This window comes from Mauremys reevesii, linkage group 3 (assembly GCF_016161935.1).
Source record: "Mauremys reevesii isolate NIE-2019 linkage group 3, ASM1616193v1, whole genome shotgun sequence".
Classification (NCBI taxonomy): Eukaryota; Metazoa; Chordata; order Testudines; family Geoemydidae; genus Mauremys; species Mauremys reevesii.
Window position 1 is genome coordinate 177683457 of NC_052625.1, and position 22220 is coordinate 177705676.

General features: G+C 39.2%; 1 protein-coding gene across 5 annotated transcripts in view; it reads right to left on the bottom strand.

The window, feature by feature from the left end:
- KIDINS220 (kinase D interacting substrate 220) overlaps positions 1 to 22220 on the bottom strand; it is a 166027-nt gene that overhangs the window by 126420 nt on the left and 17387 nt on the right. For 3 of the 5 annotated variants that reach the window (XM_039528939.1, XM_039528938.1, XM_039528937.1), the window contains exons 1-8: positions 19276 to 19383; positions 15806 to 15904; positions 14114 to 14212; positions 12007 to 12105; positions 10601 to 10702; positions 6824 to 6922; positions 4407 to 4604; positions 848 to 946 (exon numbers count right to left, since the gene is read on the bottom strand). In XM_039528939.1, coding sequence (XP_039384873.1) covers positions 848 to 946; positions 4407 to 4604; positions 6824 to 6922; positions 10601 to 10702; positions 12007 to 12105; positions 14114 to 14212; positions 15806 to 15904; positions 19276 to 19383 — 903 coding nt within the window. Of the gene's footprint in view, positions 1 to 847; positions 947 to 4406; positions 4605 to 6823; positions 6923 to 10600; positions 10703 to 12006; positions 12106 to 14113; positions 14213 to 15805; positions 15905 to 19275; positions 19424 to 22220 lie in introns of those variants that run through there. The other 2 variants (XM_039528935.1, XM_039528936.1) reach the window with 1 other exon arrangement.

Below are 22220 nucleotides of genomic sequence, written 5' to 3' on the forward strand. Positions count from 1 at the left end.
TCACAAGCAGGGTTCAATGACAGCATGCTGGAAGGAGGCCTAAAAAAACCCTCCCCCTTTCATAGCTGCTGCGGGAGACAGCTTGGCTTCTCTCTTGGTCATTGCACAGACACTGGGGCACCAAATCTAATTTGTTTCTGGCTAGTAAGTTTAGTGTTCTAGCAAGTATGGCATGGGTGCTTTAGCACACAACAACATAAAGGTGGTGGGGAAAGGTTAAAGGAGTAGACGGAATGATTGGATGTGATAAGTCTGAAAAGAGAAATACAGTATTGGGAGAGAGGCTTCAGGGGGAGAAGAAAGAAGAGACAGAAAACATGGAAGAAAGAAAAAAGTGAGTAGAAGCAGAGTGTGGAAGAAAAAACTAAAGTAATTGATGATAATGCAAAGTATTAAAAGAAAAAGAAAAAAAAGGAGGTGGAGTTAAGTCAGGAAGGGAAAGAAGTTCTAACAAAAAAAGATGTTGTGAGTAGGCCTGGTCAAATAGTACTAACAACAAATATTTCTCAGTGAATTTCACCAATATATTTAATATAATTTATTCAGAAAATATATTATGGAATACTGGTAAAATGCATCAAATATATTCAACAAATATTTTTTCTGCTAAGTAAAAAGTTGGTTGACAATATATTTTTATTAAATACAGCATATAAGATTTATTCCTTCAAACTGCAAGAGCAGTGTCAGAAGAGATATTTTTTTCTTCATACTAGTTAGTAGACTTTGTCCTCTGGCTGGTAGATTATGGACAAATTTTTCAAGTCATATTTTTCAGGAAACTGTACAATTCTTAACTTCACATTCCACCTAAGGGACATAAATAAATCAACACCATTGTACTTACCTGACCTCTAATGTCTATGTCAGCATATTTATGTAGCAGGGCCCTCACAATTTCAACATGACCTCCTCTAACAGCCCCTATCAACACAGTGTCTCCACTCTGAAAATAAATTAAATGATAGAAAATAGGAACAATAGGTTAATCTTCCCTCATTTGATTATAATGATTTACCAAAAAGAAAACATTTTGCCTGAAAATCACATTAGATGACAAATTATAGCCTATGAACATATAAATCATGTCAATTTTTACTAAAACTTTATATAATGAAGTTCAGATTACCTATTAGTAGTTTACACTGGTTAAGAATATTCAGATAGTAGAAAAGGCTTCCATTTTTCAACAAGTATTTTAATTGCAAAGAGGTCAGACATTAAGCATTTGAAGTAAAACATAATCATGTGCAAGATTACAATTTGAGGGACCAAATCTTAAAATAAGTAAGCATAGAAAGAACAAGAAAAAATAAATATGGGAAAAGATAAATTTTTCTTGCTTAAGTCTGTGTTAATTCATAGGTAGTCTACAGAAAAAAGTCATTTTGAAGTCCTTCAGGAATTTGTGCTTTTTCTTCATAGAGCAATGTTTTGTTTTGTTTTTTATACTGAGGTCTTCTCTTTTGATAAATAAATGCTGTATGCAAGGCGCTGATTCTGGTCTCAGTTACTCCAACATAAAAAAAGAAGTAACTTCACAGAAGTCATTGGAATTATATGGGTACACAATCTGAAGAATAAGGCCTAAAATCCAATTTAAAATTTTATTTAATACCTCTCAATTCACATAACTAGTAATTGTTATAGCATACAAAAAATGAAGCCATGAACTGATATGATTTAATTTTTTTCCATAGTGAAAGAGAAAATACATGCCATCAGTAAATGAACAAGTAAAACTCAACTTAATCACCATTTTGTATAAGCAGTCTAAGGACCTGAATTTCAGTAACATCCCCTCCCTGGTAGCAAAATTCTAAACTTAAATGCTGCAAGTCAAAATGGGTGCTAGTGCTACTGCTATTCGCTATTTTAAATCCTTCTATGTAACACTGTTTTCATTTGCAGTGACTATTTTATAGAATAAAATAGTATTATTCTATCTCAAAATTTTCTTTTTTTTCTTTTCTTTTTTGTCACAATGAGTAGTGGACCTAAATTTGTAACGAAAAGGAAAGGGTGGGGGGAGATGGGAGAGCATATAAGATTAAGTATCCTTTGGAACTGTGAAATAATTATTCAACCAACACCATACCTCATAAATTGGGACCCAAATCAGAAAATTTAAAAATGAGGAATTCCAATCCACTCCAATTAGAAGTCACTACCTATCTGGCGCCTAACAGAAGGTGAGAGTATTAAGTATTTTAACCTTTGTTTCTGTAAAACCAATAATTTTTCATGCCACATACGCGAGACACACACTGCAGTTCAGTAGACACATGAAGTGGATATATAAGTGTGGAAACCATTAGTGGCAAAAATATATACTTCTTGAACTCTGGCAGCAACCACTGGGCGTTTTTGTCACTGAGCCAAATATATTATGCGTTAGTATTTAGCAGAACAAAATCTTAGCTGTTTAATGGTATAAATCAATCCCTACTAATTCTGTAAAGCTCAAAGATATCAGACCTAACATTAACCACATTCTCATTACTATCTTCCCCCGCCTCCCACAGCCTCCGCCAATGACTTTCAATATGATTTAAGCCTCTGCTATCAAAAAAAACACTAGAGCAGTGGAGTCACAAGAGGTAGTAGCATAGATATAATTCATTATGATGATTACTTGCTGTTGTAAAATGATTCCTAGCATTTTTATGCATCAGTTTTATCTACCGTATATACTAAATCATAAGCCAGTTTGTTTATAAGCTAACCCCCGCCCCCCAAGATGGATAAGTAAAAATGGAAAATTTTTATAACCCGTTCATAAGCCAACCCTATAATTCGGGGGTCAGCAAACTTTGGCTCCCGGGCCATCAGGATAAGCCGCTGGTGGGCCGAGATGGTTTGTTTACCTCAAGCGTCTGCAAGCACAGAGGTAAACCTAAGTAAACGAAGTGTCCCAGCGTGCCAGTTGCTTACCCTGATCGGCCGGGACAGCAACTGGTGGGGAAATTTTTTTTTTGGGGGGGGGGGGGAGATGATGGGAGTCAGGGGAGTAACCCCTGTGACCACCCCCCACATGACCCCACCCCTAGCCCGGGACCCCCACACTCTCCCCATCCCATCCCTTCCCACCTTATCTGGGGAGGGCCAGGGGAGGATGTCTCTGCAGGTTGGGCCGGGCGGCATGGCCGCAGCGTACTCCAGCAGGCCAGGCAGCATGGCCACAGCCTGCTCTGGAGGCGGGACCGAGCGGCACGGCTGCAGCCTGCCAGACCCGGAGCTGCAGCTGCTTTGCAGGCTGGGGGGAGAGCAGCATGGCTAGAAGCAGAGATACTCTGGCCCTGCCTCTTCTCTTCTGTCTCTGCTGGCTGTGCTGCCTCTCCTTGCCCCCTCTGTTGGGGAGAGGGGATGTGTCCCACCTCTCCCTCTCTATACCCGTTCATAAGCTGACCCCCTTCTCTGGTGCTTCCCTTTTTTACTAAAAAAATTCAGCTTATGAACTCAAATGGAGCCAATGTCCTTTGTTTTAGACCTAGAAAAGTATGCTTAGCAGTTTGATTCCAATGACAGCTTGTGAAGTATTAGCTGCTAAATTTCTATCACTACTAAAGAGAGAAAAAGCAAGATGCCAATCCAGAATGACATGACCAAGTTCCACTACCTTGTAATTTGACAGTGCTACAAACACTTTAGAAACTATTAAAAAGTGCCTCCAGACCCACTACATTTTTCTAAGCATTTTGCTGTGTCAGGAAAAAAAAGTTTGATCTCTATTAAAAGTGAAAAAGGCATTGAAAATGCAAAGAAACTGACTTTCCGGGCAACAATATTTATTTAATTAATATTAATGCTAGAAGGGACAACCCTGATTGCTTATTCTCATTTCCTGAATAACAAAGACCATAGAATATCAATCAGTAATTCAAGCAAGGGAGGGTATTATTCTTCACCACCCAATAAATGAATCCTGAGTTCAATATATTATGGTTGACCTACAGCATATCTTTTGGAAGGACATCAAAAAACAAAAAAGAACATCTGTTAAGAAACTCAAGTGGATGTTCCCACAGTGTATTGCAATACTGTGTTAACTCAGGTCCTGAATGGATTTCATGACCTACAAACCAAGGGAGCTGGAAAAAGGCCTGCTGAAGAGGTGACATTAGTCCACCTATACATTAGTGGAGACTCATAATGCCAGAAGAATGTTAGATTTTCTTTAGCTCTATATAAATAGCATCTTTTTTTCCCAATCAAGCATGTGGCCCATGGCTGACCTAAAATGGTAGTACAAAAGTCTGCCGCCTAGTGGCAGAAAATTAAAAGATAAACATGAAAATATTTAGTATATATGCATTAATCACACCACTATACACTGGAATAAAGTTAAGCAGGTTAATATCAAGCATATGTTTGACACCAAGTTTATCATCAGAAAATTTACTAACCCTATCAGGAATGTTCACATAAGTTCCTGCATCAAGTAGATCCTGCACAATTTCAGTATGCCCTTCTTTTGATGCAATCATCAAAGCTGTATTTCCATCTTTATCTGTTAAATTTACATTTGGGTTCCTTTTCAGAATTTCCTTTACTGAGTCAGTGTAACCACCTTTTACTGCTACAATAAGGGCAGTCATAGAGTTCTAAAAAAAAAAAGAAGAAATGATTACACCCTAAATAAGGAATACAAATAATTACAATACCTGAATACCGCAAACTATCTAAAGAAGAATGAAAGATTTCTCATGAAAGTATCAAATATTTTCTCAAGCATTCAAATGTTAGCATAGATTTTTATTAAATGTACCGTATATGGTAGTATGTACTTTATAAAGTTTAAAAATAAACAAACAGGCACTATCTCGAAGAGCTTTCTAAATGCGAGCATTAAAACTTAAAGCAATTTATCATAACTTCTGAAAACAATATGAACTGTACAATCTTTCTGCAGTATTATGAAAATAATATCAGTTCATCAGTGCACTAAATATGCCAATTCCATTTCAGAAAAATAAATTAGAATCGCTGTTTTAATTTGTTTACATATTACACAAACACTCAGAACACAAACTGTATTTTATTGCTCACTTTGAAGTGAGAATATTACCCTCCACTGTCCCTCCTCCAACCATCTGAAGAGTTAACTAGAATTCAATGTTAATGAGATAGCAAAGTTCTCACTAGCGACTATGCTGTAATGTCCTTACATTAAGTAGTATGTTTCTTCTTGAGCAGTCTCATTGATTTCAATGGGATTATTTAAGGAGTATTTCCACTACTTCTCAGAGAGTGAGAATATCACAATCTAAATGTGAGTGATATGAAACATTTAAATGTTAAGAACAGGGGTAGGCAACCTATGGCAGGCATGCCAAAGGTGGCACGCGAGCTGATTTTCAGTGGCACTCACACTGCCCGGGTCCTGGCCACTGGTCTGGGGGGCTCTACATTTTAATTTAATTTTAAATGAAGCTTCTTAAACATTTTTAAAACCTTATTTACTCTACATACAACAATAGTTTAGTTATATGTTATAGACTTATAGAAAGAGATCTTAAAAACATTAAAATGTATTACTGGCACACGAAACCTTAAATTAGAGTGAATAAATGAAGACTTGGCACACCACTTCTGAAAGGCTGCCGACCCCTGGGTAAGAAGAATGCTGAAAGGTTGTTTTGGTTGTTTTTTTTGGGGGGGAGGGGGGGTAATTTTTTTTGTTGGTTTTTTTTTTTTTGGTAGAGTTATTTGCAGCACCCACTTTAACCTGTATAATTAGAGCAATTTAAATATTCATTTTCATCAAAGATCCATGTGTTGTGAAGCCAAACAGAATTCCTGTTTTACTAGTTTAGGGCTTGACTATTATTTCAGTACCCGTGCATCAACATATAGCATATATTGAGAGAATACCCTACTACACTCAAATTCAATATTTCTCTTCATCAAAGCATAACAGTGTATCTGAATTCAGGATGCAATTCATTTATATGAATTCTTGGGGACTGTCAGCTTATTCTATCACATTAGGCCCCAATCCTGTAAAGAGAACTGCTCAGGTGTAGGGGTTTGCCTGCATGTTTCCTTTGCAGGACTAAAGACTGAGAAAGGCTGCTGCCATATGTATTTAATATAAGTACTACGTGTTCTTATGGAATTTTTACTGAACATTTTATGCAGCTATGTCACCTTTCTAAATGAACTAACCACATTATTTTCAATTCAAATATTGAATAGTCTTCAATAAAAATTTAGAAATAGAAACAGCCTTTCAGTTATAAGGCAAAATAGGCAACTAAAGCAATACGTTTTAAACATTATCTGGAAAACACGAAGAGCCACACCAACTTTTATATATGATTTATTATTCAAATAGCACCATGTGATAAGCAGAATCTTGGTATGCCAAGCACCTATCAGAGAGTTTTGACACAGTAGTTAAATCTCTAAAAATAGCAACTGATAATCTATTAAGTTGTGACTCATAAAACATAGCACAGATGTTCCTTTTCATTGTTGTATAAATCCAAAGAAATAAAACGTGTGCCGTTGTTTTCCCACTACTTCTGTAATGTATCTGTTAAACTTAAAATTTATAGTTTAAAAAATTATATAGCAATGTCACACCTAAAAGTACGAAATCCATAGTCATAAAAAGTTCTGATAGTTTGTTTTCTTATATGCCTTTTTGATTAGATCTTAAAAAATAACCGCACACTGATCAAGACCAATAAATTGCATTTTCTTCATTGTCAACATTTAGCTGTGTTTTATTTTTGCACACCGGAAATGTAAATCTGTTTATGCTGGAAACAAGAGATGTGGACACATCTTATCATGGAAAACAAAATTAGTTACTTACAGCCCCTTCTTGATCAACATCAGCGCCCATCTGCAGCAAATATTTCACACATTCCAAATGACCCTTCCTAGCAGCCCAAATCAACGGTGTGGTTCCATACTATAAACAAAATCAACCACAAAACTTATTACTATGTTCTTTCAAATTGAGTTGCTGTATTTAATGTCAAGAATGGACTATTGTCCTACATCAGAGGTGGGCAAACTACGGCCTGCGGGCCACATTCAGCCCATGAGACCATCCTACCCGGCCCGGCCCTTGAGCTCCTGGCTGGGGAGGCTAGCCCCCGGCCCCTCCCCCGCAACACACCGCCGGGCGGGCAGCACTCTGGGCAGCGGGGTTGCATACTCCTGCCGAGCAGCACAGCGGCATGTCTGGCTCTGGCCAGGTGGCACAGCTGCCAGACATGCTGCTCTGAGCAGCATGGTAAGGGGGCCAGGGCCAGGAGTGTTGGATAAGGGGTGGAAGATCCGGGGGCCAGTCAGGGGACAGACAGTAGGGGGCAGTTGGATGGAGCGGAGGTTCTGAGGGTGGTCAGGGAATGGGGGGGTTGGATAAGCTTGGGAGTCCCGGGGAGCGGGGAATAGACTGTCAGGAGGCAGGGGTGTGGATAGGGGTCAGGGAACAGGGAGGGTTGGATAGGCGTGGGGTCCTGGGGGGCCTGTCAAGGGGTGAGGGTGTGGATAGGGGGTCAGAGCAGTCAGGTGACTGGGAGCAGGGGGGTTGGATGGGGGTGGGGTCCCAGGGTGGTTAGGGGCGGGGGTCCCAGGAGGGAGTGGTTAGGGGACAAGGAGCAGTGGGGGGTTGGATGGGTATGGGGAACTGAGGGGCGCAGTCAGGGGGCGGGAAGTGGGAGGGGTCAGAGGCCAGGCTGTTTCAGGAGACACACAGCCTTCCCTACCTGGCCCTCCATACAATTTTGCAACTCCAATGTGGCACTCGGGCCAAAAAGTTTGCCCATCTCTGTCCTATATTGTCTAGCACAGTGTGCTCGGCACTATAAAATACACAAAAATAAAGACAGGCCCTGCCTTCCCCAATTATTTTACAGTATAAAAAGAGATACGCCCCTCATAATCATAACAGATGCATATCATAGGAGTGGAGTCTTATGGAAAAGTTTTGAGAAGACACTGGTATCTTAGCATACACTGGGTTATTCCCTGGATAGGAGGCAATATGTAAAAATTCATGGAGGTGAGAGCTGGAGAAGGAAATTAACAGCACAGTGATGCTAAAAATCACTGGTAGAAAGATAGAATAGGGGAAGACAAGACCCACAATGTAAACATGTGGGGCTATAACGTCAAGACATTTAAACGTACAGCAGTTCACAAGGGGTTTACCAGGGGCAGGCGGGAAACAGGGAAGGGCAAAAAGTGGTGATCAGTGCATTTTGGATGGATCAGGGGAAGATGTAGTGCAAGCACCAAGGTAGTACGTACAAGTTAGGAGACTATGGAGGACTGGACAAGCATTCTGGATTGGTCAAAGTTTCAATAAGGTCTCAACAGTCTGCAATAGCTGTGTATTAGTTTCCGAAGGAATTTGAGGTGCAGGATTTGATTTATAAAGTCACAAGGCCCCAATCCAGCAAAGTAACTAAGCATATGCTTTACTTTAAATCATGTGAATAGTAGACCCACTGACTTCAATGGGAATATTCTCATGCTAAAAGTTAAGTATGTGTTTAAGGCATTTGATGGATCAGGGACTAAATGATTTCAGTCTTTCCCATTTGAGAGACCACCTCTCTCCCCATGTAATATTGCTGCTAGTGTGGTAAGCTTAGGCAATGATCTTTTAGTCCCCTGCTTTTGAAATAAGAGAGAGAGCTTGTGGTAAGACTTTTTTTTTTTCTTTTTTGGGGAGGGGGGGGGATCCTTGACTAATTCAATTCCTCCTCCCTACTCCCCACCCCCAAAATTTCAGAATATGCTTCAACATGCATCTAATTTCTTAGGCATTTTATGAAGAGGTTGGTTGAAAACAACAGTTCAGGTAATAATTTAAACTATGATTGAGAACTGTGTTTGGGTAATGTTTGTATTAATCAGTGTGTATAAGCACCAAGATTTTATGAAACGCAGCCTTTAAATATCAAAAATAAAGATATATATTGTAGGAATTCCTGTATAGCTGTTCTTTGAAAGTTTCTTACTTAATACAAGGAATAAAATCCTATAATTAATGACTACCAGTTTCAGCTAGGAAAAGATTGTTAGAAAGATCAACCTGAGGGGTATTTTCAGACGCATGCAATTTTTTTTTAAAATTATTTTGCTCTATGAAGAGCCATACGATCTGTTTATAGACATAGAGACATCCAGAGCACCAAAAAGGGGGTCACTTTACAGCAGCTGTTTATAAAAGGAAACTGACTAGCAATCTAGTAAGTTTTTACAGATGGAAGTATAAAGAGCTTGTATGAGGAAAGGACTTAAACTTAACAACCCAAATTTCAAAAGTAAGCTTCCCTAATAAATAACATGTCCATTAAAATAAAAGAAAGAAGGGGATTAAAAGAATCAGCAATGCTTGATGCGGTATTGTTATTCAAGACAATGATAAAAACAATATAGAATGTTAAAATATTATGTTGTTGTTGGTTTTTTAAATAATCTGCTAGTTTGCAAAATGGAAAATGAAGTGAAATGTGTGTTTCAAAACTCAGTACATAGTAATTTACTTCCATTTTCATCCTTCGGTTAAGTGTCATCAGTCTGCATTTTCATTATCGCACCTGACCCATGCCTTGGAACTGGAATTTATAAAATAATCCAAAGAATATTTAATTGTCCAGGAAGTAACTTTGAATTAAAAAAATTAATTTTGTCATCCATTTCTCCTTCTGAATATTTCAACTAAACCTTCCAACGAAGTAATATTTATTTTTAATCTTTTTTTATGATCTCATCTTTATTAGGTGATCAAACTTATTTGTGAAAGCAGTAAGATGGAAGTGGTATTCTCTCGCCTGGCCTATTAAGCTTATTTATTTAGTCTGAAGCTGCGTTTTAAGAAGCTATTAGCTTTGGAACAGTGATCAACTAATTGGTCAAAAAGCTACACTTCAAACTGAAGTTACCACATTTTAAATGCTTGCAATTTTAACTCCTTTCTCACAAGCTTTTAGATGTCAGAATTATATATGTATGCAAGTGACGTCAGCACCATTTCCAAAAGCTATAGAAGCAAAAGGACAAAAAACAGGATTTAAGGTAATCAATGTTCAGTGCAATATTTTGATATTATATTTAGTATATTACTCACTGTAAACTGTTACATACTATGAAGCAAGAAGATTTGCAAAAGATGTTTGGTCTATACCACAGGGATAGGTAATAATAAAAGGTAATAATTGCAGATATACCAATCTCCTAGAACTGGAAGGGACCTTGAAAGGTCATCAAGTCCAGCCCCCTGCCTTCACTAGCAGGACCAATTTTTGCCCCAGATCCCTAAGCAGCCCCCTCAAGGATTGAACTCACAACCCTGCGTTTAGGAGGCCAATGCTCAAACCACTGAGCTATCCCTCCCCCCATTTTAACCATGTGAGGAAAAAATGTAATTTAGGCTAATTTTTCAGAATCAATGACAGATGTTTTAGTCAGGAAGTGGTGTACAAATTTGGAAATTCTTGCATAAATGAAATGTTTAATGAAGAGGAGAAATTCTGGATATTATATGCTAGATAATTTCCCGGATGTTTGACACTCTTTCCGTATAAACAATTCTGTAATAATATAAAAATGCTAAACAAACATCATAGCTTACTTTATCAGAGCAGTTGACTTTAGCTCCATGTTGCAGCAAGAGATGTACGATATCTGAATGGCCACGTCCTGCTGCCCAAATGATTGGATAAATGCTATATTGCTTGGATCAGATAACAATATAAAAACTAAGCCACATGAAACAAAAACATATTCCTAACTCTACTTGTTTTTTTATGTATACATTAATATCTATCAGAATGCCTCAGACTTCATAAAACATGAAAAGAAATACATACAAAATTATCTACTGATCATACTTCATTAACTTTTGCCAATTAAATGGGTCAGTAGTAGACAAGTCATGTATTGTTTGGACACAGTTACTCTTAACAAGGATTTTAAAAGATCATATCCTAATACCTCACTATTTACACAGTTGTAACGAAAAAATCCTAAAAAAACATGACATACATATAACAAATTTATATAAGCTTCAAGTTGTCTACATTTATATGCATCTTCTAACATCAGTGGGAGCTAATAATGCCAACACATACAGAAGACAGAATAGATCCCCAAAAATCAGTATCATGACTAGTCTTCTCAGGAGTATCTGTATATATGACAAAATTACAACCCAGAATATTTGTTAGCTACCAAGAAATAATTAAAACAAGAGATGTTACTACTCTTAATTATATAAATGTTTATTAAATTATTGATTTCTAAAAATAAAAGTACCGTATATACTCATTCATTAGCCCATTCGTTTATAAGCCAACCCCCCAAGATGGTTAGGTAAAAATAGCAAAAACTGTGTGACCCTTTCATAAGCTGACCCTATATTTCAGGGGTTGGGAAACTTTGGCTCCTGACCTGTTAGGGTAAGCAGCCTGCGGGCCTGGACGTTTTGTTTACCTGGAGAGGTCACAGGCACGGAGCCCCCTCAGCTCCCATTGGCTGGGAACAGCAAACAGCAGCCACAGGGAGCTGAGGGGCTCTGTGCCTATGAACGCTCCAGGTAAACAAGATGACAGTGTATTAGATATTCAATTCAGTGATTCCATAGAGTTTAAAATCATCAAATTTTGGTGTAGACCCATTTATAAGCCGACCCCTGCTCTTTGATGCATCACTTTTTTACCAAAAATATTCAGCTTATGAACGAGTACATACAGTAATTAAAACTGAATAGAATTCTCCTTCTACTGTACATGGCTTACTATACATAGCAATTACTGTCACTATCTTAATATATTACCGATGTAAACCTTACTGAAATCTATAAAATCATCTGCTCTAATAAACAATAGTTGCTGTGATACCAAATCATAAAATTACCACTTTATTGCCATGATATGCAGTATAAAATGTTATATAAAACTCATAGTTCTTTGCAAGATAATACTACTACACAATTCAGGTTTTTGAGGGCTCTTTCTCCTCTCAAAGATCAAACCTTACCTGCCCAGTGACGTTTGGGTTTGCTCCTTTCTGAAGAAGCAGCTCAGCTACTTTAGTGCAACCTTTATATGATGCCCACATTAGGGCTGTCCACCCTCCCTGTAAAATACAATAGAGAAAATATTAGAGAGATTTATTTAAAACCTATATTTATGCATTTTCTTCTATTGCACACCTGTTCTTAGACTCCTATTTATGAGCCTATCACAAGCAACAGTGACAAATGTTGCCATCTTACTAGACTAAAAATTCAAACATAAAATTTTAAGTTAAATTCTATATGTTGCAGCAAAAAGAGCTTAGGGCGGGAGATGGGGAGGATGAAGGAAAATGCGCTCCTAAATGATTTTATCAAACTTGCTGCAGACAAAATCACAGACTTTAAAATAAAATAAAAAAAAATAAAAAAGCACTGCAGAATTTAGTTTGAATAAAGTGCTTCCATAATGACTTTCAAATGAAGGTGGACAAACCTGCCCCAATGTTACAGTTGAATAAAAGTTATTGGGAAACCCATGGACAAATTTGAATTCACTGTTCAATAAAACTAAACAGAGTTCAAGAGCAAGGCTTGTCCATAGTTACATAAAGGAAAAGCATACAGTAGCTCCTCACTTAACATTGTACTGGTTAACGTTGTTTCGTTATTAGGTCGCTGACCTATTAGAGAACATAGTCCTTTGAAGTCCTGCAACGTTCCCTTATAAAACTTTCTTTGGCTCCCACACTCCACCCGCCCAGTGCTCCTGCCGGGGACCAGGGATTGGGGCATGGGAGTTTGCCCCACTCCGCCCACCAGGCATTCCAGCCAGGGAGTGGGGTCGGGGCATGAGGGCTTGACCCGCTCCACCCGCCTGGCACTCCTGCCAGAGAGCAGGGTTGGGGCACGTGGGCTTATATTATATAATATACCAGGGGTTGGCAACCTTTCAGAAGTGGTGTGCCGAGTCTTCATTTATTCACTCTAATTTAAGGTTTTGCGTGCCAGTAATACATTTTAATGTTTTTTAGAAGGTGTCTGTCTATAAGTTTATAATATATAACTAAACTATTGTTGTATGTAAAGTAAATAAGGTTTTTAAAATGTTTAAGAAGCTTCATTTAAAATTAAATTAAAATGCAGAGCCCCCGGACCGGTGGGCAGGACCTGGGCAGTGAGTGCCACTAAAAACCAGCTCGCGTGCCGCCTTTGGCACCCGTGCCGTAGGTTGCCTACCCCTGTATTATATTGTGTATGTATATAATGTCTTTTGTCTGGCAAAAAAAAAAATCCCTGGAACCTACCACCCCCATTTACATTAATTCTTATGGGGAAACTGGATTTGTTTAACATTTCGCTTAAAGTTGCATTTTTCAAGAACATAACTAGGAGGTTAAGTGAGGAGTTACTGTAAATGGTTTTATCCCTAACCAGAGCAACTGTATTAACATTTATTTTACTGAAGAAGAAGAACAAAAAGTATTTTTCTCTTTAGCTACCTCCCCCAGCAAAATCAATTCCCAGAATCCTAAGAATTTCAAGAGTTGGACTTTGTAATTTAATGAGATTAATTATCCCTAACATATGCCACATAAGGAGACTACCCTATCAGTTATACATGCAACCGCCCGGATAATCGAGCCTCTAAACTATACTGAACTTGCTGGAGGAATTTAAATTGATCCTTTAGGATGCATTCTCCACCCAGCTGACAAAAATCAATCACCAGAGTGTTTGTTACTTTGCCCCTCCCTAGTTTATATTTGCAAAGATTAAATAATTAACTTTATGTTTTTAAATAAAATTGTTAAAACTTTCAAGTTCTGAGATTCCTCCAGCATGAAAGTCTCGAGCATAATACAGTTTACATTTCACAGACAGTTACAGTATTTTAGTTTAAATTCTAGAAGAAATTCTAATGTACAGAAAAAGAAAAATCACCTTAGAAAAGGTATGTTCTTTTCCATCATTAGACAAACATTTCAACGCAGAACTACTTTACATTTTAAAACACTCAATGAACAATAGATCTTCATTCAAGTTTTTTTGCATAGTTGGAAAATCAACTCCATACATGTCCCTTTTAGCATAACTATTCCAGTTTAAAACTAGAAAAAAAGATCATACCATATCCCGGTGCTCCAAATTTACATTACAGTTAAGCAGCTCTGCTACAATGTCTACATAACCTTCTTTAGCTGCCGAAATAAGAGCTGTCCAGTTATCCTACAGTAAGAAAAAAGTTGAAAGATGTAGGTTTTTTTTAAAGTCAATTAGTGATATTTACAGAGGACACAATATGAAGGTTTTACATACCAAGTTACTAGTCTCAGCATACAGTGGTTCCCTTAGAGCTATCAAGTATAGCTTTTTAGTATAAAGTACAAATTCATGTTTATAATGTGCTTGATTTATTCAACTAATGACAGTATACACCCACTGTGAAATTGTGGGTATGTGTTAGGAAATCAATATAACGTGAGATTTAATGTAACTGTGAAGTCTGTTTTTTTCAAATGAGAGCCTTCATCATACTGACTAATAAGCCAAGAAGATAAAAATGGCTTAAACTCAAATCTGTATCAATACTTACTTTAACAAAATTAACAACCAGCATGCTCAGATTCCCTCATCACAAGTTTATACGTCTGAGGTTTTCCATGACCAAAGCATGGGAATAACTCTCTTCTGTATAATTATAAATCTATGGTTTTTTTCCATCTTCATTCTCTTACCTCAATGCAGCCTTCAATGCTAAAACATTTCAGCTTCCTAGAATCTGCATACATGGGTTTAAGGAGTTTTCATTCTCATGAGCAGCGGGGAAAGAGAATCCACACAGCTCTTCCATTCACCTCTCCTTTGTCTAGAACTTGAAAACATCCTGGACCCTGAACTCTCTCCTCCCATATTTATATTTGTAAAATCTTCCTGTCACCAACCCCACAACACTATGTATACAACTGCCTCTGCGCCACACCTCTGATGCAATTATTATTTCCATTCATCTTTCACCTTAACTACTGCTACTCATCTCTACTGCAACCCAAACTTTAACTAGCAGCAGTATTCTGCATAGCTTCTAACAGGTTTAAAGCAGCTTAATGACATCATTCCTATCATCAATAAACCTAACTGGCTCCCTATTCATTTCAGAATTCTGTTCAAAATTTCTCACCTTGTCTTTAAATCCTCCTTCAGCCTGCCTGTTTCTTTTGCTACTCCTCACATGCAAACTTGCTACTGCTGATGTAAGAGCTCTCTCCACTGTTGCTCCTTCCATATTGAATAAGCTGCCTTTTATCTCTCTACTTATCCATTCTCCATCTTTTTTCAAAACTCAGCTAAGCACATCTTCCTCATCTGTGCCTTGTGATTTCTTTCCCCTCTATTATGTAACTCTGTAATTGATTCTTTACTGTAGCTTTGTAAAAAAAATGGGATGCAGCATGAAAGATGCTTCATTAATTAAACGGTACTGTATTCCCAAATACACAAACTTTCATGGAGGCATCAGTTTAAATATGGAAATGCCAGGACGCAGACTGCTTTGTAATGCTTCATGACCAATAGCTATACACTGTTGTTCTGTGCTGCTACAAAGAAGGGACCAGCACCTACTTAGTCAAGAGTGCTTCCTTGTGGATCAGTTACAGTGGCAAAGTGTTAACTATTTTACCATTATAATTGATCCAAAATCAGCCGCAGAGGTGCTTCATTTAACAGACCTGAAGCAGAACTACATGATATTTTAGAGCCAGACACATTAGTGTTAGTTAAGGAACCATCTTTGAAAAAGAAAATGACACTAATACTTACTGCATCTTCCAGGTTGCAGTTAGCTCCTTTCTTGAGCAATTCTTGGACAATTTCTAAATTGCCTTGCTCAGCAGCCAACATCAATGGAGTCTGACCATTCTGTAATCAAATGATAGTTACAATTGAACTACTTAGACAAGTTGATATATCTCTAAAATCCCATAGTTATATACCCCACCAGTGAAGTACTATCATCTATAAAGGAATTTCAGGTACTGTTCACATAATTTATGCTTTGATTTAGTATATGAGAAACACTGATAAAATGTAACATTCAAACAACATGCAAAAAAATGCAGTGAAAAAAAGAAATGGCAAGACAGTATTAAATCTTTCCATATAGTAACAGTGGTTTCAAAGAGTGGATTTTAGAAAATAATTGCAATACACTAAAAGCATAACAGTCCATAACTCATTTATCCACCTAACACATCTAGAGATCCAGAGTTTTTTCTTCCTTACTGAAGAAGCTTGGCTATACAGTTAGAAAGACCATAGTCCAACAAACGAATTGGTATCTGCAGAGCACCAAAAGTCCATACTGAAATTTCTTTTGGAAGTCCAGAGAACATAGTTCAGTTATACGTTTATTATTTTCTGAACACAGAAAATACGCTTGTCACTGTACCAGACAACTGAGCAACACAGAGTCTATTAATCCTATACTGCAAGGTACTAGGCAGTCTCATCTCACTGAAACAAACAAGACTGGAGAGTGTTTAGCATCTTGCAGAATCAAGCCTTCAGGGATGATAAAAAAAAAATCTGATACAAAGCTGATTCCCTTCTATGGAGACACTTTTCTCCAAGAGGCATCTCTCCCAGCCAGAGGAGCAAAAGAACGATCCCAGATGACGTTGCTTGCTGCTAGACACCACCTTTTGCAGCCTCTCTCAATCCATAAGTCACGTTATCTATGAGAAAGAGTCCATACAAGGGCTGTCCTGTATGATGTTTTCTCCACCATCCATTATGGCATCGTAGAAGATAACTTCTGATTGTGAGGAAGAACAGACTTTGGGAGAAGGGGAGAGAGAATTTGATATACTCAAGGTTACGGTGAGTTTACAAATAAGAGAATTTGTCTGAAAGTGCCTACAGCTGGCCAGTTTGAGACAATGGATTTCTCCCTACCCTTCTCCCACCCTGCTCCATCTTGAAGCTAGAAGTTACCCTACATCTGAATGGATCATTGCTTCCCTTAAAGATGCAAAGAACAGCGTCCAAATTCCCTCAGCTTTAGTAATATGCACTGAATGCCTGCCTATAACAGCCATGTCATTCTAAGTAGTACATCAGTAACTTTCCTGAAAACGTAAACTACTAACAAGCTGAATCACCTTATCTGATTACACTGGCGTTAGTAAAGGTTACTAATTGCTTGCTGCTGACTGCTTAATTATGGAATATATTTTATCAGTCCTTTATTCTGCTTTTGGTACAATGAACGATGGAAATGGATTGACTCATCCAGGAGAGATTTCTGCTGTCGCAAGCATTTGCCTTAAATTAGTTTTAATTACATTTTTCCAGATACTTTCATTATGAATAATTATCACGGTAATACATTTTGCACTATGGGGCATATCTTACAGCGTAATAAATTGTTATTCTGAGACGAAAACATGACTGTATATCTGTAAAATGCCAAGTAAGTGTATGGTGCTATCTTAATGTCTTTCAATAATAAAACTTATTTTTAGGGCTCTCAATTAATCGCAGTTAACTCACGCAATTAACTCCAAAAAATTGATCGTGATTAAAAAAATAAATCGCGATTAATCGCAGTTTAGTCACACTGTTAAACAATAGAACACCAACTGAAATGTATTAAATATTTTGGATTTTTTTCTACATTTAAAATATATTTATTTCAATTACAACACAGTATACAAAGTTGACAGGGCTCACTTTATATTATTATTAGATATTTGCACTGTAAAAATGATAAAAAAGACAGTATTTTTTATACAAGACAGTAGTGCATTTTGAAACTACAACTTACAAATGTAGATTTTTTTTTGTTACATGACTGAACTCAAAAACAAAACAATGTAACACTTTAGAGCCTACAAATCCACTCAGTCCTATTTGTTGTTCAGCCACACATGGAGATGGGTTTTTTTAGAGCGCTGGGAGACCTTTCTCCCAGTGCTCTGCCATGACTACACAAGCCACATTAAAGCACTTCAGCATTGCCAGTGTAGACTAGCCTTAAGACACAGATTTCTGGGTGCAAGGCAGTAGCATAGTTAGGGGGGAAGCGGGGCAGGGGCCGCTCCCCCACCGAGCACAAGTGGCACCTTTTTAATTTTACTCACCAGGGAACGGTAAAAAAAAAAAAAAGGCGCCACCCGCTGAGGCACTTTTACTGACAGGGCAGCGCTCCGGGTCTTCAGCAGCACTTGGGCAGCGGGCCCTTCACTAGCTCCGGGTGTCTTCAGCAGCACTAAAGCTTCACCATCCCGTTAGTAAAAGCGCTGCAGCGATTTTCCCTCCACCTGGCTATGCCACTGGTGCAAGGCTGGAAATATGCAGGTGTCACTCTACGTATTATTCATGGATGGCTGGGAGAGCGTTCATGTATTCAACTGAGTGTGACTTTTCACATTGGTGGCTGTGAGTGGGCAGAGCCTGGAGTGGTTTGTTGTTCACCAGCAAAGCAATGTAAAAGGCATTCCAGGCTGGAGAGCTAAGGGGACACAGCAGTCCGGGCTGCACTCTGGGGAACGTCACACAACCATTAGTTTCTTTGTGCATCAATTCCCCATATGTAAAATGAGGATAGTGTTATTTTCCTACCTCACAGAGGTGTTGTAAGGAGAAATATACTGAAAGATTGTGAGGTAGTCAGATACTACATCAATGGAAGCCATTTAAATACACCACTACCCCGCTTTAACGCGACATGATATAACACAGGTTCGCATATAGTGCGGTAGCAGTGGGGCTCCAGCGGTGCTTTAAAGGGTCCGGGGCTCCAGCTGCTGCAGGGAGCCCTGGGCCCTTTAAATCACCTCTGGATCCCTGCTGCTGCTACCCCAGGGGTGCGGCACCGGGGCTCCGCCAGTGATTTAAAGGGTCTGGGATTCCCCGCAGCTGGAGCCCCGGGCTCTTTAAATCACCGCTGCAGCCCTGCCACCGCTACCCCGATAGAACGGCGTTTCACTTATAATGCGGTAGGGATTTTTGGCTCCCCACAACCACGTTATATCGGGGTAGCGGTGTACCTAAGATAGATAGGCCACAATATGGCTGTTATGTTTCTTACCTCAGTGAGCACAACAAAATGGAAATAAGAGCTGAGTGTATGACTCAAGGACAAGGAAAGGACCACAAGAAATTTATGGATAGGAATTTATCATCATATTAAATATCCAGTGTGATGTCGCATCAGTTATTCATCCTGCAATTAACATGTAACAATATTCAAGAAATCTTTGGGGAAAAAAAAAAAAAACTCATTTTACCTCATTTCTTTCATCCACATCTTTGCACTTCTCAAGAAGTGCTTTTAGAGCAGGAACATTTTCCTCTTCTACATAGGTCACAAGACTCTGAGTCATGAGACTTGCCATTTTTAGATAATACTTCAAGTACTTCTATAACAGTATATACCTGTATTAAAAAAAAAAAGATTATTAAAGAAGCATTCAGATTTAATTTGATTACAGAAACCAAACTGCTGGTTGCACATAAGTATCTGCCACTCTCAGCAATAAAACATTTTCGTAACTAACAACTCTAACTCGACATTTCAATGAAGACCGAGTTGCTAAATCTTTTGCAATTCTTTGAAATTTCAAGGGTTTACCCTATTCTTAGCATTGTGCAGGATAAACAGGTTCTGAAGGAAACAGACAATATTCTTTCACACTTTATATATGTACAGCAGGGGTCAGCAACCTACGGACAATTTCTGATGGCACACGGCGGTGGGCTGAGTAGCTCAGCCCACCGCCGCTCTGGGGTTCCGGCTGCTGTCCTGTTGCCAGCCCCACTCAGCGCCCGCTGCTGGCCTGGGGACCCCCAGGGAACTGCCAGCCTGGGGTTCCAGTCACTCAGCCGGCAGCGGGCTGAGTGGGGCCGGCGGGGGGCTGAGTGGCTCAGTCTGCTGCCAGTCTGGGGTTCTGGCTGCCAGCCCCTTGCCAGTTGGGGTCCCAGCCACTGGCCCCACTCAGCCTCCTGCCAGCCTGGGTGAGCAGAACCCCAGGCTGGCAGCAGGCTGAGTGGTGCCAGCAGCCGGGACCTCAGACCGGCAGCAGACTGAGCCGCTCAGTCAACATCAAACAACATACAAAATGAGCAAAATGTAACAGTTGCCTGTTACACTTGCAACTAATAAAGGTAGTAAAGGTAAAATTTTCAAAAGAACCTAAATCAAAATTTAACAAAGGAAATAGGCTTGTAAGTGTATAAGCCTCATTGACTGTCAATGAGCCTTAGGTGCTTCTGAGAATTTTAGATTTAGTCATATTACATTTAGTGTGCTAACATTTTACAGTCACAGTTTCATGTTTCAAAATTCTGAGGAAATGCCTTCCCTGAAATATCACAAATCCTGATGCTTTATTTAACTAAATATGAAATCTGATACTCATCACAAACTGAGAGCTGTGAGAAGTGAACTGGTGGTTTAAATCCAGTCATAAATTGACATATTGTAAATTTAAAAACCCACTATTACAACTGACATCTTTGTTGGCAGTCTTCATACAGAAGATGAGGATTAAATATGCATAGAAGACCATTCACTTCCAGAGGTCATTCCAGCAGAGACTGAGCCGCTCAGCCCGCCACCAGCCCCACTCAGCCCAGACCGGCAGTGGGCTGAGCAGGGCCTGGGATCCTTGTCTGGGGTTCCAGCCACCAGCCCCGCTCAGCCTGCCGCCGGTCTGGAGTTCCGTCCGCCAGCTCCTGCCAGCCGGGATCCCATCCGCCAGCCCCCCTCAGCCCGCTACCAGCCTGGAGTTCTGCTCACCCAGGCCGGCATGAGGGTAAGCGGGGCCAGCGGCTGGGACCCCAACTGGCAAGGAGCCGGCAGCCAGAACCCCAGACCGGCAGCAGGCTGAATGCTGCCGGCACCCCAGACTGGCAGCAGACTGAGCCACTCAGCCCACCATCCGGCTGAGCAGGGCTGGTGGCTGGAACCCCAGACAAGGATCCCAGGCAAGGATCACACTAAATTGATAAGATCTGCATTTTAATTTTATTTTAAATGAAGCTTCTTAAATACTTTAAAAACCTTATTTACTTTAAATACAACAATAGTTTATTTATATAATATAGACATAGAGAGAGACCGTCTACAAATGTTAAAATGTATTACTGGCACGCAAAACCTTACATTACAGTGAACTTGGCACACCACTTCTGAAAGGTTGCTGACCTCTGATGTATAGTATATGACTGTACTATGGATCACCCAAATGTCCTCGTCCCCCTAAAAGGTATTACCTGTACTGCATATTTCTTAGTATATAGGAACTCAATTGCAGCACTGTTGGCCACAAACTATATACCAAACTCCAATTATTTCAGTTATTTTTAAGAGTACTGCCCCAATAGATGCAGATTCCAAGGTCAGAAGGGACCACTGTCATCATCCAGTCTCACCTCCTCTATAACACAGGAGACAGACCTCCCCCAAAATAATTTGTAGCGCATATCTTTTAGAAAAATATCCAACGTTGATTTAAAAATGGTCAATGATGGAAAATCCACCATGACCCTTGGTAAATTATTCCAATGGTCAATTATTCTCACCATCAAAAATTTATGACTTATATCCATCCTGAATTTGTCTAGCTTCAACTTCCAGCAACTGGATTGTGTTATACCTATCTCTAATAGATTGAAGAGCCCATTAATAAATAGTTGTTCCTTTGCAGGTACAAGCCACCCCTTAATCTTCTCTATGTTCATAGAATCATAGGACTAGAAGAGACCTCAAGAGATCACCTCCATATTGGTGCACATAACAAAATTCACTCCACACATGGGTGGGAAAAATTATAGGGAACACTGACTATGACCCTCAGATCTCTTTCCACAGTACTCCTTCCTAGGCAGTCATTTCCCATTTTATGTGTGTGCAACTGACTGTTCCTTCCTAAGTGGAGTACTTTGCATTTGTCCTTGTTGAATTTCATCCTATTTACTTCAGACCATATCTCCAGTTGTCCAGATCATTTTGAATTTTAATCCTATTCTCCAAAGCACTTGCAACCCCTTCCAGCTTGGTATAAAGTTTGCAGACAATAAGTGTACTCTCTATGCCATTATCTAAATTATTGATGAAGACATTGAACAGAATCGGACCCAGAACCGATCCCTGTGGGACCCCACTTGTTATGCCCTTCCAGCATGACTGTGAGCCACTGATAACTACTCTCTGGGAATGATTTTCCAACCA